Source organism: Rhinichthys klamathensis, unplaced genomic scaffold, assembly GCF_029890125.1.
Source record: "Rhinichthys klamathensis goyatoka isolate OS25496 unplaced genomic scaffold, OSU_Roscu_1.1 h1tg000744l_1, whole genome shotgun sequence".
NCBI classification, from domain to species: Eukaryota; Metazoa; Chordata; class Actinopteri; order Cypriniformes; family Leuciscidae; genus Rhinichthys; species Rhinichthys klamathensis.
In genome coordinates, this window is record NW_026607154.1 from 72,650 (window position 1) to 98,091 (window position 25,442).

At 36.3% G+C, this 25,442-nt stretch overlaps 3 protein-coding genes across 5 annotated transcripts; 1 reads left to right on the forward strand and 2 right to left on the reverse strand.

Moving 5' to 3' along the window:
* Window positions 1-205: 205 nt before the first annotated feature.
* On the forward strand, window positions 206-7,425 carry cers4a (ceramide synthase 4a). 3 transcript variants are annotated; one of them, XM_056242680.1, is made up of 11 exons: window positions 206-221; window positions 913-1,092; window positions 2,092-2,209; window positions 2,987-3,105; window positions 3,202-3,259; window positions 5,124-5,174; window positions 5,820-5,912; window positions 6,011-6,139; window positions 6,536-6,642; window positions 6,767-6,923; window positions 7,058-7,425. In XM_056242680.1, coding segments are annotated over exons 1-11 (1,206 nt in total). In that variant the 5' UTR covers window positions 206-219; the 3' UTR covers window positions 7,250-7,425. The 3 variants fall into 3 exon arrangements, with proteins under 3 accessions (XP_056098655.1, XP_056098656.1, XP_056098654.1); XM_056242681.1 differs by lacking the exon at window positions 206-221 and having other exon boundaries at window positions 768-1,092; window positions 6,767-6,964; window positions 7,015-7,123; XM_056242679.1 differs by lacking the exon at window positions 206-221 and having other exon boundaries at window positions 773-1,092.
* A 374-nt stretch (window positions 7,426-7,799) lies between these two features.
* On the reverse strand, window positions 7,800-11,424 carry LOC130077444 (kelch-like protein 23). Its single transcript, XM_056242678.1, has 3 exons — window positions 10,141-11,424; window positions 9,141-9,549; window positions 7,800-8,853 (listed from the first exon to the last, which is right to left on the reverse strand). Exons 1-3 carry the CDS (start codon window positions 11,147-11,149, stop codon window positions 8,547-8,549), a joined length of 1,725 nt encoding a protein of 574 aa, XP_056098653.1. The 5' UTR covers window positions 11,150-11,424; the 3' UTR covers window positions 7,800-8,546.
* Window positions 11,425-13,141: 1,717 nt separating this feature from the next.
* On the reverse strand, window positions 13,142-25,172 carry rad23ab (RAD23 homolog A, nucleotide excision repair protein b). The gene is made up of 10 exons (XM_056242684.1): window positions 24,947-25,172; window positions 23,387-23,468; window positions 23,140-23,219; window positions 21,332-21,606; window positions 21,205-21,251; window positions 21,007-21,134; window positions 19,604-19,733; window positions 17,271-17,428; window positions 14,884-15,033; window positions 13,142-13,628 (listed from the first exon to the last, which is right to left on the reverse strand). The coding sequence occupies exons 1-10, from the start codon at window positions 25,013-25,015 to the stop codon at window positions 13,515-13,517; spliced, it is 1,233 nt and encodes a 410-aa protein (XP_056098659.1). The 5' UTR covers window positions 25,016-25,172; the 3' UTR covers window positions 13,142-13,514.
* Between the last annotated feature and the right edge of the window lie 270 nt (window positions 25,173-25,442).

Sequence of the window (25,442 nt, forward strand, 5' to 3'; positions counted from 1 at the left end):
TGTCGTCGACACGGTCGCGCGCATTCCTACGAATTCGCCGGAAGAATCTGCGCGAGGGATTGTTTTTATTTCGATGTAGAGCGATCGTGATGATGGATGCTGTTTATATCGAAGAACGGGAATATTATTATTTATAACACTAAATTCAAATAAAGACGCGTTGAAGAGGCCTGTGTCCTGCTTTAACCGATATCTATCATCAGCTCTCATCATTGAAGCATGTAAGCTACTGTAATGATTTTTTGTATTTATTATAATAATAATCGCGTAATTATAAACGTAAATACTAACATGTGGCCGTATAAGGACGACTTTCTTCGTTGTTTTCTTTAAAATACGTTCTTAAGTAGTGTCTTATCATATGACAGACGAAAGCAAAGAGCCGAAACGTCAGTCAACTTATCTCCTATTTATAATAAAAGATTTTTAGAGTGCAGAGCTTTTTTGCATTTCTTATACAATAATAAATCGCAAGTAATGATTTTGTCGAATTTAACGTCTTTTTAAAAAAAGATTAATAACCCAGTTGATTAGTTAAATTTTTTTTTAGGATTAATATGTTTATTGCAATTTAGTCTGATTTGTTGTAAATATTCGGCCTGAAAACTAGGATCGACTAATCGCTGTGGAGTCGTGACGTCATGGAGGCCGAATGTATTATATATTTTATCTATTTTATTTCAACTCAGCTGTCAGAGTGATGCATTCATCACATAGCAACTGCTCAAAATTGACATTTTAAAACAGTTAAAGCAACAACAACAAAATTCTGGCCTTATTAATTATATAGAGTTTGTGAATGATATTGTTCCAGCTACTGCTGACTGAATTATCTGTGTTATCGGTAGATGGTTTATCTGCTGTAATAAGTTAGCAGCCTTTTATGACTTTCTCCTTATACTGTGTCTATAGGCTAGAGGAACTTGTAAACCAGTGGATTTGGCGGCAGGACTTCTGGCTTCCTCCTGGCGTCACATGGAAAGATATCGCAGACGGGGCATCAGATGGAAGTCGGTATCCCGTACCCCGTGACCTGCTCATCTGCCTGCCCTTGGCCCTGGGTTTCATCGCCCTGCGCTTTGTTTTTGAAAGGTTGACATCAATATCATGTCTTCATTGAATTATGTTTAAATTTATTAATCTCTGTAGCTTTAAATCCAAGCAGACTAAGCTGTTAAAGCTTGCTTCTACGCATACGCAAGTATGTGTTGCGGTGAGGAAGTTTTATCCTTGCATGTTGAACTCCTGCATCTCCACCAGTAAAGATATAAGTTGTTAAACGAATCTTTTCCTTGCCGCTCGTCATTAAACAATTACATAAATGCAGAGCATTGTCTAAATAGGCACAAACTCTTATTGGTCCTTAATAAATACATATCATTTATTTATCTATCTATTGTTAATGAGAATTAAGCACATTTCCCACCCAATACTCATTAAAGTAATGCAAAAAAATATTACTACACAATAATTATGAAACAATACTGTCCATAATAATATATCATTTTTATAATATTTAATAATATACATTTTTAACCAGGCGCAATGTGGCTTATTGCGATGTGAAAACAATGTCAACCAATCAGAAGATATTTCATGTTAAATGCACATTTATGAGAAGTAATATTTTGGACCAATGAGTTTCCCTGTGGGCGGGGCTAACAAGCATTATGCAAATCAACAAAATGTTGCTTGTCTACACAAAATCGAGTTGAACAAAATATGCTGAATTAATTTTTTTTATTGATTTCCTTTGGTTATGAGGTGAATGACTCGCCCTTGACAGTTACATTCACAATTATTCTAGAGTTGTCAAGTTAGTTTGCCAGTATATCTGGATGAGCGGCTCAAGCGTAGACCTGTAGAAAGGGTGCGACTCTCTCTAGGTTACAAAGACAGCTGTTTCTTACGTCCTCCTGAAACTAAATCTTGGCCTTTATTTATCAGATGGCCCCCAATATCTGGGTCTACACCATCTTGAGTTTGAGTAAAGATCTTGAGTTACAGACATCATCAGCTGTCAAAAGTGTATCTTTTTCATTTGTGAACCGCGTCGCTCTCTTAACAAAAGCCATTGTGTGTGTCTCGTAGGGTTGTGGCGTTGCCGCTCAGCCGATGGTTGGGCGTCCGTGACAGGGTTTGGGTTCATGTCACGCCTGTCCCGAAGCTGGAGGCGTTTTACCTCCAGAAGAAGAAGCAGCCGTCACAGGTTAGTGAGTCACATGTGCACCTGTGTGTGTGTGTGTGTGTGCCAAGAATGAGATATTTAATTCTGTTTATCAACATCAGAGGCTCTGATGTCACTGTTACACCCTACATAGGCAGCTGATGAAGAGCATAGGCACGAGCATGTAGCACACAAATATTGGGTACAATTGTGCATTTTTAGTTAAATATTTCTGTTTTATCAATATTTTTCAGTATTAAACAACATTTTTTTTTTGCAATGCATTTTGGGATTGCATTCTCCCTGAATTATACATTCAGTGCAGACTTAGATTTTGGCCAAAATTATGTGCAGGCAGCAGAACATTAGAATGTAATATTAAACATTTATAAATTATTAATAATTTAGTTATAAAATATAAATAAACTTTTAGTCATTGTTAATGATTATAAAGCATGTGTAATAAGATAATTATATTATAGTACATTAATAAAATGCTAAAAAATACGTCATTAAATAAATATTTAAATCATTAATTACACTAAATAGTTAATAAAAACATTGAAAATCATTACATTTGAATAATTATTAAATCAGACAGATTAATAAATGTCTGTTGTATATTATAGTGTATATATATATATATATATATATATATATAATTATAGTAGTGATAAATAATATAATGAGTCCCAGTGTAATAATGCATTCAATTTTAATATGTATTTCTTTTAATATTTCCTTTAATTTTAGGGTAAGAAATGAGCAAGGTTTGGGGAAGGGCTCTTTTAGTTTAACTGTGTGTGTGTTTTTCTTCAGAATGATTTAGTGGTCCTGGAGAAGCACTGCGGACTCACTCAGCGCCAAATCCAGACCTGGCTGCGTCAGCGCCGGAACCAGGACAGACCCAGCAACACCAGGAAGTTCTGCGAAGCTTCGTACGCTCACATATTTTCTGCCTAAAAATAGGCCACATCATAATTTGTGCTTGGTTTGGATTTGATTAGAGTGGTCTTTTCTCTCTGGTTTCTCAGGTGGAGATTTGTCTTTTATCTCATTGCGTTCTCAGCTGGTCTCATCTCCCTGATTAATGTGAGTATCTCCAACGACTTTCACTCTGCTGAGATTTATAAAGCATCTTACCAATTCTTTCCTCAGAATCGACCCCCTCATGATCACCTTTGCAAGAAAATTTAATGAAATATCGAGAGGTTCTCAGAAATAAGGTGCCATTTGTGCCTGACAATTTCAGAAAATGTTTTTATTTCTAGCATTTCATTTGAAAACATTTTTGTTTTCATTTAGTACGTTTTGTTATTATGAAAAATGTTGGTAACACCTTACTCGAAGGGGTGTGCATAAGACTGACATGACACCTTCATAACCATGACATGACATTTGTCATGAATATGAAGTAGGGTTTATGCATGTTTATGACAACTGTCATTAAGTGTCATTCGCTCAATAATGACATTTTGAATGCAAATATGACATTGTTTAAGATGTCTTTGTTATGACATCTTGACATTAACCATAACATCATAACCTGTCAGTGTCTTTGTCATGACAACTTGACATTAAATTAAGTTAAACTGTCATGTGGTTGGTTTTGACACTGGCTGTCATGAGGCCATTATAACTGTGTCATGAATATTTTTCGTGACCTCAACTACAGTGGTACACATTCAATTTGTCATTAAAAAGTTATAATGGCCTCATGACAGCCAATGTCAACACCAACCACCTGACATTTTAATGTAATTTTAACCAATAAAGCTAAGTGGTTTCTTAAGTTTGATCATTAATCTGCTAGGTCATGTTTATGACAGGTTGTGTTGTCTTAGTAATGTCAAGTTGTCATGACAAAGACACTGACAGGTTATGATGTATTTGTTTATGTCAAGGTGTCATAACAAAGACATCTCAAACAATGTCATATTTGCATTAAAAATGTCATAACTGAGCGAATGACACTTAATGACAGTTGTCATAAACATGCATAAAACTTCCTTCATATTTATAACATGTGTCATGTCATGATTATGATGGTGTCATGTTAGTCTTATGCACACCCCTTCAAGTAAAGTGTTACCAAAATGTTTTCTTTAAATTAAGACAAGACAAGTTGTCTTCTTTTAGACTTGTGGAAAGAAAACATCCCAAATACACATTTAAGTGTTTATTTTACTGGAATGTGTCTATTTGCGTCTTTAGATTTCAGTTACAATACATACATATCTCTCAAAATGAGTTTTTTCCTCCACTTCAGTAGGACTTATACACACCAAACTTTACAGTTTTATTCCCTTCTATATTCTGAAGGTTTTTACTGAGGGGTTTGTTGATACAGTACAATTTACCTGATTTATATAACATTTAACCCCAAAAATCACAGAGAAAATGTATTTTTTTCTGGCTGTTGACAGTATTTTCTGATTTCTGGACTGATAAAAAGAGAAATCCAAAATCTCTTCTGTGAAAACCTTTCACTCTAACATGTCAACAAATTCAAACAATAATTTTGAACCTGGCTTTATCCAGTGTTTAGATTAATGTTCTGGAATTGTATTCACATTAGTCCATATTGAATTAGATAATGCATCATTTGCATATTTAAACATAAAATAAAATCTTGTATTAAAAAAAACTTAATGTACTCTAATTAATAAACTGGGTAAAGTATGGTGGAATCTAATATTTAAACATTTTACCCTATTCACTTGTGATGTCTTGCCTTGAGAAAGTGAAGAAAGTAAAGAAGTTAAGAATTTTTTTAGTTTAAATATTTATTTTATTTAAAGTTAAATATTTCTAGAGATAACTCTAAAATGTCTAAATTGGTGGTCCTTTTATGAACAATAAATTGGTGCATGTTACTCCAAAAAGTGTTTTTGTAATCAAAACTTAGCTTTTGCACTTTCTCATTTAATAATTTTTGTCAAATGATGTTCTTCAGACCTCATGGTTTTGGGATCATCGGGAATGCTGGCACGGATACCCAAGACAGGTCCGTAACAAACGCCTCTCAACACAAGCTCACTTCCTGTGAACAATCCCAGGAACTTTATGCACTCTGTTGAGCTTCTTTGAAGGAGATTAGGCAGAAATCTGAGGAACTAGTCAGCGCCGTACCCGATACTATCAAAACAATCATACAAATATATTGAATCATCTATCTCCTTAATAAAAATAAAAATCTTTTGTTTTCAGAAACAAAGGATAAAATGTTTCTGCAACTTTTTACCTTTCACTTGTTTGAATATTGGTGTTAATCAAAAACTAGATAAATAATTTTTTTTTTGTCAAGACAAACTTTGACGTTTGGCTTGATAAAGGCTGGCGAAAAATTTAAGTAGTTTTAAAATTTAAATTTAAAAAGTTTAAATCTTTTAATTCTGAAATAGTTTTATGTTCGAAGTAGATTTAAAAAGTAGGTTTTAAGGCCAGAAAGAAAGATACATACATACATTGATGGTAGATAGATAGATAGAAAGATGCGTACATACCTAGATAGATAGATAGATAGATAGATAGATAGATAGATAGATAGATAGATAGATAGATAGACATCTATTTTTATTATGTTAAGCCAAAATTCATAGTTGTGCTTTTCTAGATCATATTGTCTTATTATTTCTGATTTCATCTGTAGGCCGTAGCAGAAGCTCAGTACTGGTATTACATCATGGAGTTGTCCTTCTACCTCTCGCTTCTGCTCTGCGTGTCTGTGGACATAAAGCGCAAAGTAAGTTTGACTCCTTCAACATGAACTTATAAGGATCTTATAATTGATAAATTGTGCTTATGTGATTTTTTGCTTATGTGATTTTCCTGGATGTGTAGGACTTCAAAGAGCAAATCATTCACCACATCGCCACCATTTTCCTCATCGCATTCTCGTACTGTGCGAATTATGTACGAGTGGGAACCCTGGTGATGCTTGTCCACGACTCCTCGGACTTCCTGCTGGAGGTAAATCGCTGAATTTGATTGGCTGCTCTGTGAGTCTCAGTCTTAGGATGCATTAGTGAATAGTGATACAATTGAAACAATAGTTTTATGGTACCAATTGCCACTTAATTCGGACTTGTGTTCATTAAAATGTCCACAAAATTCATCGCAGAAGTTTTTACTGTAAAAATAGTTTAGATCTTTCTTGTCAGATTTATTTTAGTTTCAGGTTCTTTTTGCTTCAGGGGTAAATACATACCTGGACATACATTATAGATTCACAAATTCCCCTTATTGAAAATATTTTTTTTTTCCTTAATAGTAATAGAATGAAACACATAAACGACCTTGACTTCCATCAGTTTATCGCTCACATAAATAACCAATGTTTCATCTTTGTTTAATTGTGATTTGCAGTCTGCCAAAATGTTCAATTACGCTGGATGGAGGAAGACATGCGATGCCCTGTTTGTCATTTTCGCCGCGGTTTTCCTGCTAACTCGCCTCGTGGTTTTCCCATGCAGGTAATAACTTCATCGCATCATGTATGAAGGCACGTTTAATTTGAAACGCTGATTTTGAATACATTCTTCTCAAGTATAAGATGTCCAGATGGCTTAAAACATTACTTATAAACTTCATTTCCAGAGTTATCTATACAGCTGTGGTGGATTCTTTGGACGTCTTTCTTCCGTACTCTGGTTATTATTTCTTAAACGGCCTATTGCTGGTTCTTCAAGCACTGCACATATTCTGGGCTTGGTTGATTCTTCGAATGGTTCACAAATTTGTCTTTTTAGGCAAAGTAAGTATCAAAGTTGCTATGTCTTTAACTTTTTTCTAAGTGTTACGGAATAGTCAGTTAAAAATATAAAAAAGTCAATTATTTTCCGAAGTGTTATGGAATAGTCATTTAAGAACCGTCAACGTGTTTTTAAGGTGGAACGCGATGAACGGAGTGATGAAGAGAGTGAGGTTGATGAAGATGAAGTTGGAGAAGAAGAGTGCAGTAGGGAGCAGAAAAAGGGTGCATTTAACTCAAAATTGGCATCATTGGCCAATAACTGTGTTTTGAACAATTTAACCAATCAAAGACGAAAAATGAATAGCAGAATGCCAAAAGCCAGATAGTAAAGCTACTTTATGTATTTTTTGTGTTTAAACATGTTAAATCACCTCCACTCCTCTTGGCTTATCTTGTTTGTCAAGGTCCACCTTTGATTTGACAATGTTTTGGTTGTGTGATATGGAGAACCTAATGCACTGATTGCGTAGAATAAATACTACTACTTGTTTGTATTATTACATTACCATTAGAGTATATTTGATATGCGCTGTCTTTAATTGGTTTAATTAAAGTTAGTCTAATTAATCAAAGTGATGGCTGTGTAGAACTTAAACAGCTAAATAAATAGATTGGGTGCATAAAAAGGATTCATAAACACTTATTGAACTGTTGTTTAAATTAGGTTGCTAATGTTCTGCAACTGTTCGTTCTGAAATAGTTAAGTTAACAACTGATAAGTTAACAAAAGTCAGCTCTCCTGATGAGAGATACCCACAATATTTAGTGGCATTCTTTTTAAGTACTTTTAATAGAACAAAACATGGATATTTTAGTCTTCTAAGTTGTGTGAAAGTGTGAGCTTTCTGCAGTGGATCTTGTTTTTCTAAATGGGCATTTGTGGTCCACTTAGAAAAGACTTAGAGCGCCATCTATTGGTGAAATATCCAATTGTCTTTGTGATTTTGCTACTGTTGCAAGGAACTACTGGGGCTTGTTGTTTTGTAAGATAGTACTTTTTGTTGTGCATTGCCTTATCATACAAGAAATGCGATGATTTGTGCATAGAAATCTTAAAAGTAAAAGTGGGCAGTGGGATTTGAGGACTCCTATGTAGACCCCTTCATTTCTTGATTATTGAATCTGCTCCAAGGGCTAAATGTTTTTGTTGTTCTGCATAGGGCTGGAAATGTATTAATGTTTAGAATACATTCACACACCTAGCCTAAGTTGTTTATTTGCACTATAGCCATAAACTGAGCCTTTGTCTGAAATCTGTGCATCTGTCGTACACTGTTTCACTTTTGTTTTAAAATGACCTGTGATTGTTTTTGTATGTTTAGTTATTGGGATTTTACTGTGCTCTGATTTCATTAATACTAACATACTGCAGATGTTTTTAACTTGTAACGATGACAGAAGAGGGATATATTAATAAGAACTTCCATCTTCGATACTGTGTTATTATTGCATACTTGTTTCTCACTCCACCATTTTCTCTGTGACCTTTTGAATAACAATATAAATGTTAAGAACAATGATCCTCATATAATTAATTATCCCCAACCTTGCTCAACAAAATGTTTCTGTATTTGGTTTATTGTATGTCATTTGTCTGAACGAAAGAACCGTGTTAACATGGCTTCAGAAGGGATTCACATGCATTGTGACAGAACCTCTTATGGGTACAGGACAGGGTATTTTATCATCAATTTCTAAGCAAGTGTCAATGTAAGGGTCCAGTAGGATCATGTTTGGTAATGTTTTGTTAATCTTCCTCTCGCTCAGTATGTAAATCTGCCCGTTTACTGTGGCACAGCCTGTGAAGAATTTGTTGTCCAGACAGTCCTCTTGAAGAATGGTCCACTCGTCTGTGTCGATGTCTAAGCGCAGAGCCTGTCCTCCCAGCAGATAAAGAGCACCATTGAGCTCTGTTGCAAGAAGGTCGTAACTGGAAAAGAAGTACATGTGTACAGAACTGATACAGGACTGGTTGAAGTGGCATCTGTGCATTGCCTTAAAACAGGAGTGGGAAACTCTGGCCCTCGAGGTCCATTGTACTGCAAAGTTTAGCTTCAATCCTAATCAAACACACCTGCCAACAGTTTTCAAGTAATTGTGATTTTTCAGACTTGTTTGATTTGTGTTGTAGCTCAACTCTGCAGGGCAGTGGACCGTGAGGGCCAGAGTTGCCCAACTCTTCCCTAAAACAAGTTGGACACAATTTTGTTTACTCACCGTGGGAATGGAGAATATGACACCACGTCCCATTGGTCAACCTCTGGCCTGTACCTCTGAATCCCACTGTAAACTTCTCCATTCTCATCCAGACCACAGGCCACGTAAATACAAGTCCCCAAACTGACAATAGCCGCCCTTTCCACAGCCCTCACCATGGGACTGACGGCATCCCATTCTTCTGCTCCCAGAACCAATCTCTCAACGTCAGCCACAGGTCCCTCATCCGTGCTACCGCCAAATACAAACAGCTTGAACTCCAGAGCCGCTGAGCAGTGGCTGTGTCTGGACTTTTGCATCGCCGGGCCATCCACCCACTGCTCATTGGCACATTGATAAATGCTCACCCAATCCACGTTGTACCACAACACATCCCGAAAGTAGCCTCCAGTCACTACTATGCTTTCCCCTTAGAGAAAGAAATAGCGTTTTAGATGGTTAGGACAGTAAGACAAAGAATGTGAAATAACATCCCTATTCTGATCCTGGAGATCTACCTTAATGCAAAGTTCCCAAATCAAACACCTAAACAAGCTCATTAAGTTCAGGAACACTCGATAGTTACAAAACGGGTGTATTGGAGCAGGGTTGGAACTGAACTCTTCTGAAAGGAACTCTTCTTTTGCAGGGATGGATGGGATTGGCACCATCCACTGTAGGGGTGAAACTGATACTACAACTGCATTTCTTTCTTATCCTGTCCACAGAGAACAAATAAAGTTGTTTAACTTCAAGTATGACTGCACAATAATCGGTAATAGTTCTGGTTGGCTATTCATATCGCAAAGCATTTTGGTTATATGCTGTTCTCTGCTACCCCTCTTTCACAAGTGTAGTACTTTTAATTGGGTAGATCTACAGGAACAGGTTTGGGCACTCCTGACATAAAAGGCTTATATTGGGAAAGGTATGCAACACCTGATCAACCAATATTCAGATAGGTCATTATGCTAACAACTTGTGGCAGGTTAAAATGTATAGGGCCAGACGAGGTTGTTACCTACTGCAGCCACGGAGTACTGTGTGAGACACTTCTTTTGCAGGGGTGGATGAGATTGCCACCTTCCACTGTAGGGGTGGAACTGGTACAGCAATTGCTCTTCTTGCTCATGCGGCCCACCGAGAACAAACAGAGTTTCCCTTGAACGAGTTCTAGGGATAGACCTGCCCATAGTCCAACTACAGGGCAAGTTATCGTTCAGTTTACAAATTAGCTTAGCACGTGGGTCTGAACTGTTTATCTTGGTCAGAAGATCAGTAATGTAGGGAAGACTTAAGCACTCAGGCCTAACCAGGCCCACTAGTTCCATGAAGTCTTCTTCCCGGCTTGGGGCAAAAGCTGCCCAGCGAAGGGCCACGTCAAGGACCAGGTCTTCCCTGGGAATGCTTAAGTTGTCGCTAGCGAGGAGGTTGGCAATGCTTTCTTTTGAAAGGAACATAAAGTCCTGCTCGGAGGCTATGGCAGGTAGATGGGTCAAAGCTACTTCCCTTGCTGCGGCGTAGAGGTCCAGACAGCCAAGCTGCCAAGCATATGCCATCATTCCCAAACAGTTACTAAGATGCAATTGCCTTTCCAAGAACTTACAGCAGAGTAGCCGAGCCCTGTCCAACTGAAGGAAGTCGGCGGCCTCCAGAATATCAAGGACGTTCTTTCTGTCCAGGGTCAGCTTTAAGTTCTTTGTGAACTCCATCAGGGTGTGAAACTGCCGCAGTCCAACTCCCTTAATCTCAATGTGCTTCCTAGTGCTCTCCCGACCGCCACCGAAGAACAAGGCTCGGAAGTAGGGACTCAGCTGGGCCAAATGCTTGCGGTTCACAAAGAATAACTCTCCTTCCACCTGGAGCACTACGTCAGGAGCGACAATGATAGCATGCTGATCCTCCTCAATGAAATCTTTCTCAGTTTCTGGGCTCCGAACATTGGTACCTACTTCTTGCTTTACACAAGCCATGATTGTGCACTTGCCCTCCCACCACTTGCTTCTCTGCTGAAGCGAATCATGTGACATTTATAGCCTTGCCCTAGCCTGTCACATACTCTCCATGGGAATGGGGTCAGCAAGCAAAGGAATACAAGGGCTAAATATATCTTGGGTACAGTGCTAGCAATGCCTGATTTCAAAAAGCACACAAAATGCTTTTGTGAATATATTAAAGGACATCTTTTTCGAGGATTATTATACACTGCAAGGCTGAAGTCAGTCTCCACATCAAGGTTTGAAATGTGTACGTATGCAAGATTTAAGTCAATACCGCAAGGGGTAGATTTTGAACAACTGAACAGTTATAATCCATATGAGGATTTTACTTTGGGAAATATTGATGAATTTTTTTAAATATCTATATAGCTCAATAAATAAATAAATGCCTTTAGATAATACACTACATGAAGGGTTTCATGTATTTTCAATTCATATTTATTAAACTTTTAGCATTTTGTGATCTTGTCAACATTTACTAGCGTCAACTGACTCTTAAAAACAGATAAGTCATTTAAACAACTGCACAATTGTAGCCTACCCTAAATCTTGGATACATTTATTTGTTTGATTTCACTGCAATGTTTTAATACAAGAATAATGCAATTCAATGTTTATACATTTAACTTCAAGTATAACTGCACAAGAACTGTGTAAAGAGTACAAATCACAAGCGTAAATTTGTTTTTTGAAACTCTAATTTTCCTTACCTGATAAAAAAGAAATAGATAGTCAAAAGTTTACCATCTCCCCGTCGGGGAATCGAACCCCGGTCTCCTGCGTGACAGGCGGGGATACTTACCACTATACTAACGAGGAGCAAGCCATAAAAACAGCCAATAGATGGCATCAAGAACCTATGATGTAAAAATACACAACATTGACTGGAACTGGCATTTCATTTTATTATATCATTGTTTTACTGGAATGCCATAGTATTCTTTGAAGTATGAATAAAATACTATATATGAACTCCCAATACCATAGTATCAACCAAAGTAATGTGGTTCATTGTGTAAGGGTTTTAAAACCACATTGTCAGTTTGATTATGGATCATTTCTAATGAACAAGCAGTATCCAATTGGAAACTCCAATGAAGCTTTTTAAAAGCAATTTATTTCACACACCACTAAAACAATACATTCATAAACCACTCAGCAAACCATTTTGTGCTTAAGACCAAACTATTTCATGTTTACTTTCTACACATCAGATCCTTTGAGACAAAAAAAAAGAGAAAGAATACAAAACGCTTGAATAAAAACTCAAAACTACATCACATAGTGTAAACAGGACTCTTGCCTGTACCTGTTAGAACACTATTTTTTCAACCAACTAGATAAAAATAACACCCTTCCAGCACTTTTAACTCTATACAAAGCAAACCCATAGGAGCAGGACACATCATTTATATAAAAATATATGCATTCTGCATCCACTTTAAACACTGCACTGCAATTTCTTCCATTTTCAGTTTCTAATTTCGTTTGGCACTGTCTTACGTGTACAACAGAGACCAAGACAACACTCTTTTTTTCTCCTTCACTCAAATATGTACAAATATTTAAATTACATGTATGCATATTTTCATGAGGTTTTAGAGACGCGCTGAGACACTCGATCACATTCAGTTGCTTCACTACATAAAATACCTACGATTGTTGCAGCATTTCGGGCTCCGTTCAAAACCACTGCACAAGTTTCTACTGCATACCAAACTGGTTTTATGTTGGAACTTTAGACTGTAAACATAACAGAAATAAAATCTAGTTAAGTAGCTGACTTAAACATCTCAACCATCAATACTGTTTTTTGAACATGGGTTTAAAAACACCAACATCCCCATACAGTGGGTTTATTTCTAATATTAACATAGGATAACTGCAAAGTAGTTTGGTGGCATCCACTGAATGAAAGCTGGACAGGAAATGAAACATTAAAAATGATATAAAATGGCAGTTAGAGAAGTAGACACCATATTTATTTGAGAAAGTCAACAAAAATGGGCTTGTTTTCATTGACGACAAACTAAATTTGGCATCTACCCTGACTGAATCGCCTATTTATTAATAATACAGATGAAAAATATTAATTCTGATGGCGAAAAATGAAGCTTGAGAGAGTTTTTTGGCTGGGTTTTAACTCACTCGACGCACACAGCAGTGATAGCAGCAGAAACCAGACAGACAACAGACACCCCATCGTGGAGGATCGGCTATATCTATCAAAATAAAACGCTGTGCTGATATATAACCTCGCATCATGGCTTCAGTTTAAACTCCACGACAATCATCATGGAAGATCAGTCGACTTCCTATTCGCTTCAGCGCACACATTCACACACAACGCACAGCATGCGCACGCTAGCATCCTCTCCGCCGGCGTCCTCGGCGTTCACTCGTCGTCAAAGTTCTGCTGGAGCAGGAAGTTCGCGGCCAGGTTCTCGTTCTTCTCGCAGGCGAAGTAGGCTTGGATGACGAGTCCCTCGGGAAAACCCAGAGCTTTTAACTACAAAACATAACCAGATTTTAAGATTCTGCAAATTTTTTTTTATAACTATTATAAATTAAAAGCACTTGAATTATAATAAATTATAACACAATATAATTAATAAACACATTATTATGACAATTAAAATACATTATTTTAAATTGTTTTAGTTCTGCTTTTTCACAAAACAACTACATGACCATTAGAACAATAAAATATAAAAAATAATATATGGATACATTTTTAGTAATATTAATTTCTTGTTTATGTAAATAATCTTAATTTAATTTTAGTATTAGTTAATTAGTAATAGTTAATCATTATCATTGTATAATCATTGTGCTATCAAATCGATTAATTGCATATAAGTTTCAAATATATGTATATATACATATGTGTGTGTAAATAAATATATATTTAAATATAATAATACACACACACACATATACATTTACTAACTTTCATTTAAGATGCGATTAATCACAGTTAATCGATTTCAAAATGATTAATTGCATATAACATAAAAGTTTGTTTATATAATATGTGTGTATATATTATAAATATTATATATATATTAGGGCTGTCAAATGATTAATCACATCCAAAATAAAAGTTTTTTTACATAATATATGTGGGTGCACTGTGTATAATTATTTTATATATATAAATACACACACATGCTTGTATATATTTAAGAAATATTTTCATGTATATACTGTATATAGATTTATATATAATTTATATTATATATAAATATTTTATATATAAATAATATTTTTTTCTTAAATATACATGCTTGTGTGTGTATTTATATATATACAAAATAATTATACACAGTGCACCCACATATATTATGTAAAAAAAACTTTTATTTTGGATGTGATTAATCGTGATTAATCATTTGACAGCCCTAATATATATATATATATATATATATACATACATACATACATATTTTTATATATATATATATATTTATATATAGTGCTGTCAAAACGTATTAATGTTAATTTTATTTTCGGTTTAGATGTAGTTAATGTAGTTAACTAATGTTAATATAAGGGAACTTACTGTAAAGTGTTAAACCAAAAACTTAATTTATTTCAGCTAGTTGCCAAAGTAACATTTCTAATTTTTGTAATTTTTTGTGTGAAAATTCCACGACACCAAATGTTTAACTAGTCAAATAAATGTGACAATTTCCCAATAGCTGTCACTAGTACGGCAGACGTGATAGTTTATCTCCCAGAAAGCGCTGGTAGTGTTCGCGCACCCTCTCGATGGCTTCCTTCTCCTGCGGCGTGACCTGGATGTAGTTCCTCGGTGGTTCGCTGGGCACTTCGGCGGCTCCGGCGGCTCCGGCCTCGACGGCGTGCGGCTCGTTCAACATCTGCACGAACCGCTCCTGATGCTGCGTGATTTGCTGCAAGCACACATATCGTCACCTTCCTAAAATAATTGCCCACGTCATTTTTTCAGGTTTCTCAGAAAATACACAAAACTGAACTAATAACTGAATATATTATATTTATTTCGTTCTTCTTGATGCAGCTTAGCCTGGGTTTCCCCATACTGCCTTTGCGCAGCGCGATTTTATTCACGCTGCTAGGCGGTCTGGATATCATGGACCAGATTTTCGCCTCAGCGAGGGGACCAATCACAGAACGGGGAGGGAGCAGCAAGACAATGACCATAGATATCCATAATAAAGGCTAGATGTGTTACGGCGGAGTCTCTATCGTCATCACCGGCGGCCATCTTGTCACAGGCAAGCTTTCTGGCGGGCTCTGTGGTGCCTGATGTAAGATGAGTGATCAGCACGAACACAAATACTCTTATCTTGACGGATTTACAAACAGTTTGGTTTCTTACAAACGTTATTAACGTGGCTATAATTCTGGATTATTTATTTATTTATTTATACACTTATTATTCATAAGTGTGCAGTGTCATAACTACATCTCTGACGTTTATAACAAACCAAACCGTTTGAAAATCGGTAGAAAATTGAGCAAGTTATGGTTTTTTAAAAAGTACATGCGCCATTAAAACACAATGTTACGAGTGAGCGAGCTGACTGTGACAAGATGGCCGCCAGTGTGGACATCGACCTCCATTGGCCAGCAGCGCGGACGAGACATCTAGCCTTTATTATGGATACCTATGCATACGCCATCGTGTACACATAAATCTCTGACCCATCGTCTTCTTCCTCGTCTAATTTCTGTCGCTCTACATACGCCATCTGGTATAATTGCAACGATTGGCTATGAGCTACGTACAGGCGCATTTGATTGACATTCGTAGCACCCAGTAAACGGCTCTGGGCATTCGTAAACCTTTTTTTTCCCAGTAAAATCAATGTAATATCTTCGTTCAATAATTTAATATTTTTATATTTTGAGAGAATATTATGGTACTAAGTAATATTTAAGCAACAATTACGATCCACTTGTTTCCACAATTTTTACAATGAATTATTTAATTAAAAAAATTATGAATTTGTTTAAATTATTTTTCAATGATACCCAACATCATGGCTTTGTAGATTCTTTTTATATTTCACAATAAATTTTATAGCGGCCATTTTTTGTATTTTTTAAAGGACCTTTTAATCTTTTCAAATCATGGCAATGATTTAATTTTTTTTTTTTTTTTTGTGTTCACATAGCAAGTGCCACAAAAGTCACTAAGTGTTATACAGTTCAGATTAATAAAAAAAGAAAAATATATATAAAACATAAGAAAATAGTAAAATAAAAATTTTCAGTCAAAATTGAATATAGTCATGTTTAACAGTGGAATAAGTGGTGAACAAATAGCAGACAAATAGCGATCAATTTTATTTTCACAATATAATACAACTAATTAATCCTAACATTGAAAAAATTATAATAATAATATATATATATTAAAATACATTTTCAATTAACACCATATGCATAAACCCAAGGGACTAATTTGCCACTGGTTCCCTCAGGATTTTCCTATGAATTTTTATAATAGGGTTTTTCAATTTAAGAGTTAAATAAGGTATGTGGTATATGTAAGTTGACAATACTTGGACATTTTGTTCTAAAGTACGATGTCACGAAAATATATATGTATGTATATGTGTGTGTATAAATATATATAAATATAATCATATATACACACACATATATTTACTAACTTTCATTTGAGATGCGATTAATCGGTTTCAAATCGATTAATCACATATAACATAAAAGTTTGTTTATATAATATGTGTGTTTATATATATGTGTACACACACACACACACACACACACACATATTATATAAACAAACTTTTATGTTAGATACGATTAAACACGATTAATCGATTTATATATATATATAGTGCTGTCAAATTGTATTAATTTTAATTTCATTGTTGGTTTAGAAGTATTGTTCATTATTAGTTCATGTTAACTAATGTAGTTAACTAATTTTAATTTATTACTTTATTGTAAAATGTTAAACCAAAAACTTTATTTATTTCAGCTAGTTGCCAAAGTAACATTTCTATTTTTTACTTTTGTGTGTGAAAATTTCAGACACCAGCGGAACCAAATGTTTGACTAGTCAAGACGAATGTGAAAATTTCCCAGTTGTCACCGCAGCACTCTATTGGCCGGTACTCGGCTAAGCTCCGCCCACCTGCAGGAGTTGCGGGTTGTCTCGGCCCAGTTGCTGCAGCAGCGCCGGCAGGAGCGTCGGGTTCTGCTGGATGATCTGCCGCATCTGCTGGAACTGCGGCTGGTTCCTCAGGAACTCCAGCGGGTTCGCCGTCACCGGCGCGGATCCGGACTCCGCACCTGCTCACAGTATAGAAAGGGCTGTACAGGAGTCTGGCCCAAGACCAAAAATCAAGGAAAAGTAAAAAAAAAAAAAACGGATTTTCTTTGTTTTGCACTTTGTCTGCAACACTGTGTAATTTATGTCAAGTAAAAACAATGTCAATGTGTGTTTACTTTAAACTTTGATGTTAACTCATTGTTAATGCTGTATGTGTTGATAATATGGATGCGTGTTCGCGTTACAATCCGGCGAAAATCAACACTACGAAAAACACTAAAAAGTCACGTAAACACATAAAACCTCTATTGTAGGTTTTGTAGACATTTAAAAAAAACTTCAAAACATAATAAAATGACTAATACTTTAACTTTTTATTTAATTACTAAATTACTTTAAAACTTACTTTTTTTTTACAAAATAAAAAAAAAACTAATTCAAAATATCAACATATTTCATATATCAACATATCAAATATAATATTTATTTTCTCAAGTTTTTAGGCCTAGTAACATCTGGAAAAGGGACTACCAGTGAAAACTAGCCTTTGGGCTAATTTGGTTACATTTATATTTATGAATGTTGATTATTGTACACTTTCCTTTTTTTTTAAATAATAAAAAAGGAATAATAGTATATCAATGCTACTAAAATGACTAGCTTGTCAGATACAAAAAAATATATATGAGAAATAAAAAAAAATCTAATATTTTGTTCCAACTAGTTTTAGGGACTATGATTAATGTGCAAATAACTACAAGTATAAATAGTATCTAACATTATTTGTACTTAGTGTAAATAGCATTTATCATTTTTGTTATGCCTGTTTCTTACACTTATTTTCAGAGATGCAACTAGTAATTGAGATCCATTCAGAAAACTAACAACCAAAAAGAAATTTTTCTTTGACTGTGAAACAGTAAAGTCTTCAAGTTCAAGTAAACCTTGAGTCTAAAATTTCATCAAAGGTCTAACATATTCATATTTTAGTCTAAAATAAAGGTGTCTAAAATAAAATAGATGTTTCTTTGTAGTTTTTCAAAGTGTTGACTTTTGGCGAATTGCATGGAAAGCAATGGGGTCCAACACAATCGCATTCACCAAAATGTGTACAGCCTTTCCAAAACACATCTATGCCTCAATATTTTGCATGCACATTCATGACCCTAAATGAGAACAAATCACCAAATTTCAAGAAGAAGTAAATAGTTTAACCAGTGTTTCAAACAGTTTAAAAATCAAATGCGCAACACAATAGGACGATTAAGTTAAAAACACTTCAACTTTAAGATTTTCCTTATCCGCTTAAAGGATTAGTTTACTTTAAAAAAAACTTTTGCTGATAATTTACTCACCCCCATGTCATCCAAGATGTCCATGTCTTTCTTTCTTCAGTCGAAAAGAAATTAATGTTTTTGATGAAAACATTCCAGGATTTTTCTCCATATAATGCACTTTACTGGGCACCAAACGGTTCAAGGTCTAAATGACCGTTTCAGTGCAGCTTCAAAGGGCTTTAAACGATACCAGACGATAAATAAGGGTCTTATCTAGCGAAACGATCTGTCATTCAAAAAATAAATAAAAAAGTTAAAGTTTTATAGGCACAAATGCTCGCCTTGCGAACTCTCCTGTTCAAACTCGTTCATCAAAATGAACAAATCTTTTTTCGAGTCAATGACTCGAAAAAAGATTCGTTCATTTTGATGAACGAGTTCGAACAGGAGAGTTCGCAAGGCGAGCATTTGTGCCTATAAAACTATTATTTTTGAAATGACAGATCGTTTCTCTAGATAAGACCCTTATTCATCGTCCGGTATCGTTTAAAGCCCTTTGAAGCTGAACTGAAACGGTCATTTAGACCTTGAACCGTTTGGCTACCATTGAAGTCCATTATATGGAGAAAAATCCTGGAATGTTTTCATCAAAAACATTAATTTCTTTTTGACTGAAGAAAGAAAGACATGGACATCTTGGATGACATGGGGGTGAGTAAATTATCAGTAAAAGTTTTTTAAAAAGTGAACTACTCCTTTAATATAAAGAACACCAGTACATCCAAGTGTACTGAAATAGTCAAGACTCCTCCATCAGCTGTGCTACCGAAATAACATTTTAACGAATTAGCAAGAACGCAGCAGCTGTAGGGCAAACTAGTGTCTATTTCCATGAGTCCTAAACAAATGGCCACTCACCGGTGGCGGCTGCGGCTGCGGCAGCGGCGGGTGGAGGCTGAGGTCGCTGTGGGGCGGGGGGGGTGGGGTTGGACACGGCACTGGGCTGAACTACTTCTTGTGGCGGCTGCTCGGATTCTGTGGGAATACCCTTGAGGAACGGACATTAGCAACTCGTGAATTTGTGTGGTATAAATCGGAATTACACTGATATGTGAAGTCAAATAAGGCGCTATAAGTCAACATGAAATGTCTTGACCCCAAAAATGAAATGACTTCTCAATGTTTCAATGAACACTTAAATCCATGAACGTTTCACCAATCATTATAACATAGGTCTTTAGCAACCCGGATCGATCTCTAAAGCCCCTTTCACACAGCGCGTTGATCCCGGGAAATTGCCGTAAAATCGCTAGAGTGTCTGTTCTGTGTGAACCCAAACACGTCCCGGGATTGAAGCCGGGATGGGGACCTAGAAACATTGCTGGGATCAGTCCCTGTGAACTAAAGCCAGGACCAATGCCGTAAGGGGTGTGTCGTAGTGATGCCTTTCTACAGCATATGGGGAACGAGCCACTCGGCAAACCCAGTGGCGCTACTGGGGAGCATGGACTCGTCTCCGTGTAGAAATGAGTTATCAGCAGAACTGACATCTGACAGGAGTTATCACATCCTGACGTCACGTGTCTTTACGGGATGTGTGTGTGAACGCACTCACAGATTCCGGAAAATCACTGGCAGTGTGAATGAACCAAAATCAAACGATCCCGGTACAAATTGTATTTTCCTGAATTTCAGTGTGAAAGGGGCTTTACACAGATGGATCTCTAACTGCCGCAATGGTATAAAACACTCCTGATATTTTAATAACAATTACAAAAGAATAAAATTAAACATATCTTGTTACTTTCTGGAACTTGGAAGGGTTCAATTTGAGCAGATGCTTTTTATCATCATCACTGTCATCGCCAGAGCTCATTAATATCTAATTTAAAATAATTTATCTATTCAATATTATATTTCAATATTAGTATTAATCATTACAATTATCATTACTCTTTTTGTTATTTATGCCATATGGGTGTGTGTAAATATATATATATATATATATATATATATATATATGTGTTGTGTGTGTGTGTGTGTAAAGTTGTTTGGTGATCTAAATGGTTTGCATGGATGTAAGATACCGGTACACATTTAAAAAGTCATTTTTTAAAAGTTGAGTAATTATCCAAACAATATATTAAATAAGCTACTTTGCCAACCAAATGGACCCAATCTCTGAATTTATTTTTCTAGCAAGAAAATCCTGTTTCACTCAGAAACGTGTCACATTCCAAAATAAAACGAGATGCAAATGTCATTTCATGTTGCCTTTAAGCAAAAATATGCATTTAAAGCATAAAACATACAACTCTTACCATAAGCAGGTACTCCACGGCTCTGTCCGGATTGTTGAAACTTGCTCGTAAGGCGGATATAACCTGTTCCCTCTCATAACCCATTGACATGATTTCCGTCACCAAATTCTCATACGCTTGACCCGTAACTAAAAAAACGACAGATGTTAACGTCAAGTTCATGTCTCCTTTATAACAAAACAAATAACCCAAACTTACCTAGTATGGATGCAGCTGCTTCTAAAAGACCCAACTCATCTATAATGCTACACAAAATAGACAAATTAAGAGATTTTCATTCTTTTTAGTAATAAAAAACATGCTTTTTTTGTGGGCGTGGCCATACCTGGCTTCTGATTGGGCGATGGCCTGCTCTTCTTGAGCGGCCTGGTTCTCCTCTTCTGAGATCGGAGCAGGAGTCTCGCTAACAGTCTCGGGCGTTTCGGCAGCGGCCTCCGAGGCAGCAGGGGGCGCTGTGACGGGTGCTGGCTCTACAGGAGCCGGAGCGGGGGTTGATTCAGGCACTGTGGAGGCGGCAGGAGTCGTGGGCAGATGGACGGGGGTTTCAGCGAGAGATGCGCTAACTGGAGCAGGAGCTTGTGGTGGTGTGGCAGATTTAGGCTGTAGAAAGAGAAACAGGACTGCACAGAGAACTACTAGCTATGTTTGCATCCAAAGTTGCAAATTTAACTTTTACGAAATATTGGAACATGGCATAAAACATATGAGATTTGCGCAAACTATAGGCCTGTTCACACCAGGACGAATTTCACGCGCGATATTCGCAGACGTTTAACGCCTCATGACTAAACAAAGGGCCTGTCGCGATAGTCGATAAATCAATTAATCGCACAATAAAAATGTATAACAATATATTAATTTATAACAATTTATCGTCCAGCAAAATTTGTTATCGTGACAGGCCTATGTGAGTGTGCACACCGACGCGAAAAACGCCACGCGTAAAAGCGTCATTTTTTTAAAACGCCTCGGGTTAGTTTTTTTGGTTTGACGCGCCGCATCAAAAACTATCCGACCAATGAGATTGGCGCTTTTGCTCACGTGTCTGGAGCTTCTGAAGTTACAGTAAAACACAACTTGGGGGCGCTCAAACACAAAACGGTCTTGCCGAGCACACATACGTAACGGCGAAGAAGATGTACGCCAAGTAGCGTCTACACTGCCGGGAAGAAATAAGACGAGGAAGATGCAAGGCAAGATGAATGTAGAGCTGCTGGTCTCGTTGGTGTCGGAACATAAAGAACTATATGACAAACGCGACAGCGACTACAAAATAGGACTTTCTGTTTTACATTAAGCGCCATCTAATGTCAGGGAATGAATTTGCATGTTCACTCGGCTCATCGTCAGCGGAAATCGCTTGGGTGTGAACACAAAAAACGCTGGCGAATAACGCGCGTCGATATTCGTCCCGGTGTGTACGGCCCTTAACGATGATAAAAATAAAAGTTGAGGCAACCACTGTGGCACTTTTCCCCCCCCTACATAATATATGTCGTTTTTCCAGTCGTGACGTCACAGAAATAGAAACCGTTTACAAAACTTAGGACAAAAACTCTTTATCAAGTATCGCGCCTGGTTTGCGCACAGACGAAACGCAATAATAACCGCTGTCATGTTTTCTTGCCTTCGGATGCCTGATGTTTGCAATTGTGAACGCAATTATGTGAGACACTTCTGGGTGGGATTAATACCAAATCATTTTGATGACAGAACAACTAAAACAAAATGTGAGATGCTGTGCGATGCGATTGGTCCACTGGTTAGTCCAGTTATCCAATCACATCGTCTGTTGATTTTTTTGTTGCACATAGTGTTTCTATCACACGCTTTCTTATCGGATAAAGAAATTATTCAAGTTTATTGAGCATAAGTATTTTTGTTTATTATGTGCATACATTTTTAAGATTTTAAGCACATCTTGATATTTCCATCTAGCGATTTATATGCAGTATCGCAAACTTCAAAAGGAAAATACATGGATTGAAACAGCTACTTTAAGAATTTAAAGAAATAATTCTGATTAGGTTTTTAATGGAAGTGAAGCGTTTATAGATGTTGATAATGCTGTAAAAATGCAAAGACCTGATGAAGAAGGCAATGAGAGGATTGCGAGAAATAAAACAGCCGTACCTTTGTAACCATCACCACGACAAAGTTCTTCTCGTCTATTTTGTATTCTTTTAGAGGTATATCATCATTCAAAATTTTGCCTGCGTTTCATGGAGAAAAACACATGTCAAAATCAAAGAGCATCTTATAAGAGATCCACACAAAGAAGAATGTGATGCATGGAAAAACAAAATATGGTATTTAATATTTAAATTTTGCAATGCCAGAAATAAAAATGTCCAAAGACAGAGGAAATTAAGAAACAGACCTGCATAGATTAGTTTTTGACCGACAGCTGGAAAAGCATCTTGCCCCTTTTCTTCCTGTATCTTTTCTTTAAGAGCCTTTACCTGTATTTACAATATACAAGGTCAATATTTCATCAGATACTTTTATATAAGTATGTCAATAATATACAGTGATGTCTAAATACTCTGGGACATAATTGGATTTGTTTGAGGTTTTTCTTAGGTATTTTAAGGTTTTATAAGTTGTTACTTTTACTCTAATGACTTATAATTATATTCCATATATTTGGCAATTTATTACGTATTTGTGCAGGACAAATTTCACTCTCATAAAATTCAATACTATTCAATATTGTGGTTTAAAGGAGAGATATGACTCATGAACTGTATGCTTATGAAATCAGGCAATGAATGATCATGTGCTTTCCAAACTATCTTAAAGAACCAAAGTAATGGATTCATACGATCACCAGACAGACAATATATATAGGCGCATGCTGAATTATGAAATCATTTCATCTAATTGCTTTGCTCAAACACAGTCAGAATGATATTGCATTTTGTTCATTAGATTATTATTTTCACCACAAATTATTTCAAATACTCATTGCAAAGTTGCACAATTATAAAAAATGTGCCATTTAAATGACTGAGACACATTAATCTGACTCCATTTAAAAAGTTGTACAAATATTTTATAACATAATATAGTACATACATCAGTAATCAATAAACCTAGTCATTCAAGGAAAATCAGAAGCATGGCAAGCTGTTTTAATATTTATTCCTAAAATCAAACTAGCATCTATGGCTATTATTCATTAGACACTTGTGTGTAGGCCTATTTCGGTTGTTAGTAAGTAGCATACTTTGCATTTCTAGTAGTAATTTCTTTTGAATATTAAATATAAATAGCCATTCTTACTAGTTATCACTTATGGTAATTAAAAGAAAAACTAGTGAGAAAATAAATGATAAATACAAATGTCTACTAAATAAATACTAGTATCTAATAAATAAGGACTAAAACTGGAATATTTTATTTAATAGAAAAACTAGAAGATGCACAGGCGACAATACTAGTTGGTGTATAGTTAACAGTGAGGTCAATGGGAAAAATGAACAATTTGTGTGACAATTAAATAGTTACTTGTGTGGATAACAGTGCAGTCCCAAAGGAACAAGTACAAGTAATAAGCATTAGTGACGAACTTTTGGGATAAGTACTAATGAATAGTTACCAATGAAATACAAAAGGATACTAGTCACAATCGGATTAGTGAATAAAATAAGTAACATAAAATGCTAGTTAGTTTAATCGAATAGGTGTTAAACCTGCTTGCCATAGACGAGAGTGTAAACAGACCGTTGAAGTGAACAACGCGACCGTTATTTTCAAATTAATAGCCGTTAGAATGTGCGGCTCTGTGACGTCACCTATTCTAGTGTATTATTCTACAATGACAGCGGCTGTCCGCGCGCGCGACCCACATGTATCAGCCGCCGGAGGCCGCGGCGTTTCCCAGCGTGTTATGCCCGCGCACTGGCATGTTTACACGGGCACAAACACGCACACTCACCGTCAGCTCCTCGTCTATCTGCACTTTAAATGTCTGCTGCTGGAGCGTCTTCAGAGTGATCGTCAGCATTGTGTTCGAGCGCGAGACCCCGCGAAAAACAGCCTCGGAAGTGTCCTGAATGAGCGCGTGTGGAGATGTGACTCAGCTATCTTTTCTGTAGGGATGAGCGGGTGTGTTAGTGTTACGGGAAGACGCCATCTACTTGCTGAATAGGACAAGACACGTGGACGTACAGTGACCCCAAAGAGTCTTTAGACTGTAGAAATATCGGAATAAATACTCGACTTGTTTCTAGAACTTTCCTCAGAACTATCTTCACGAGGTCAGTGACAAACAGGGATGTTGGAGACGACGAAAAAGATAGATCTGTCTTAAACACACATTTACATTTCTTATAAATTAAATAAAATGTATTCAGGTGGGCTATTTAAAAAAAACAACGTTATTTTACATATAGGGTTTCGACAAGTATAGTCAATGTACACATCGTTTATAG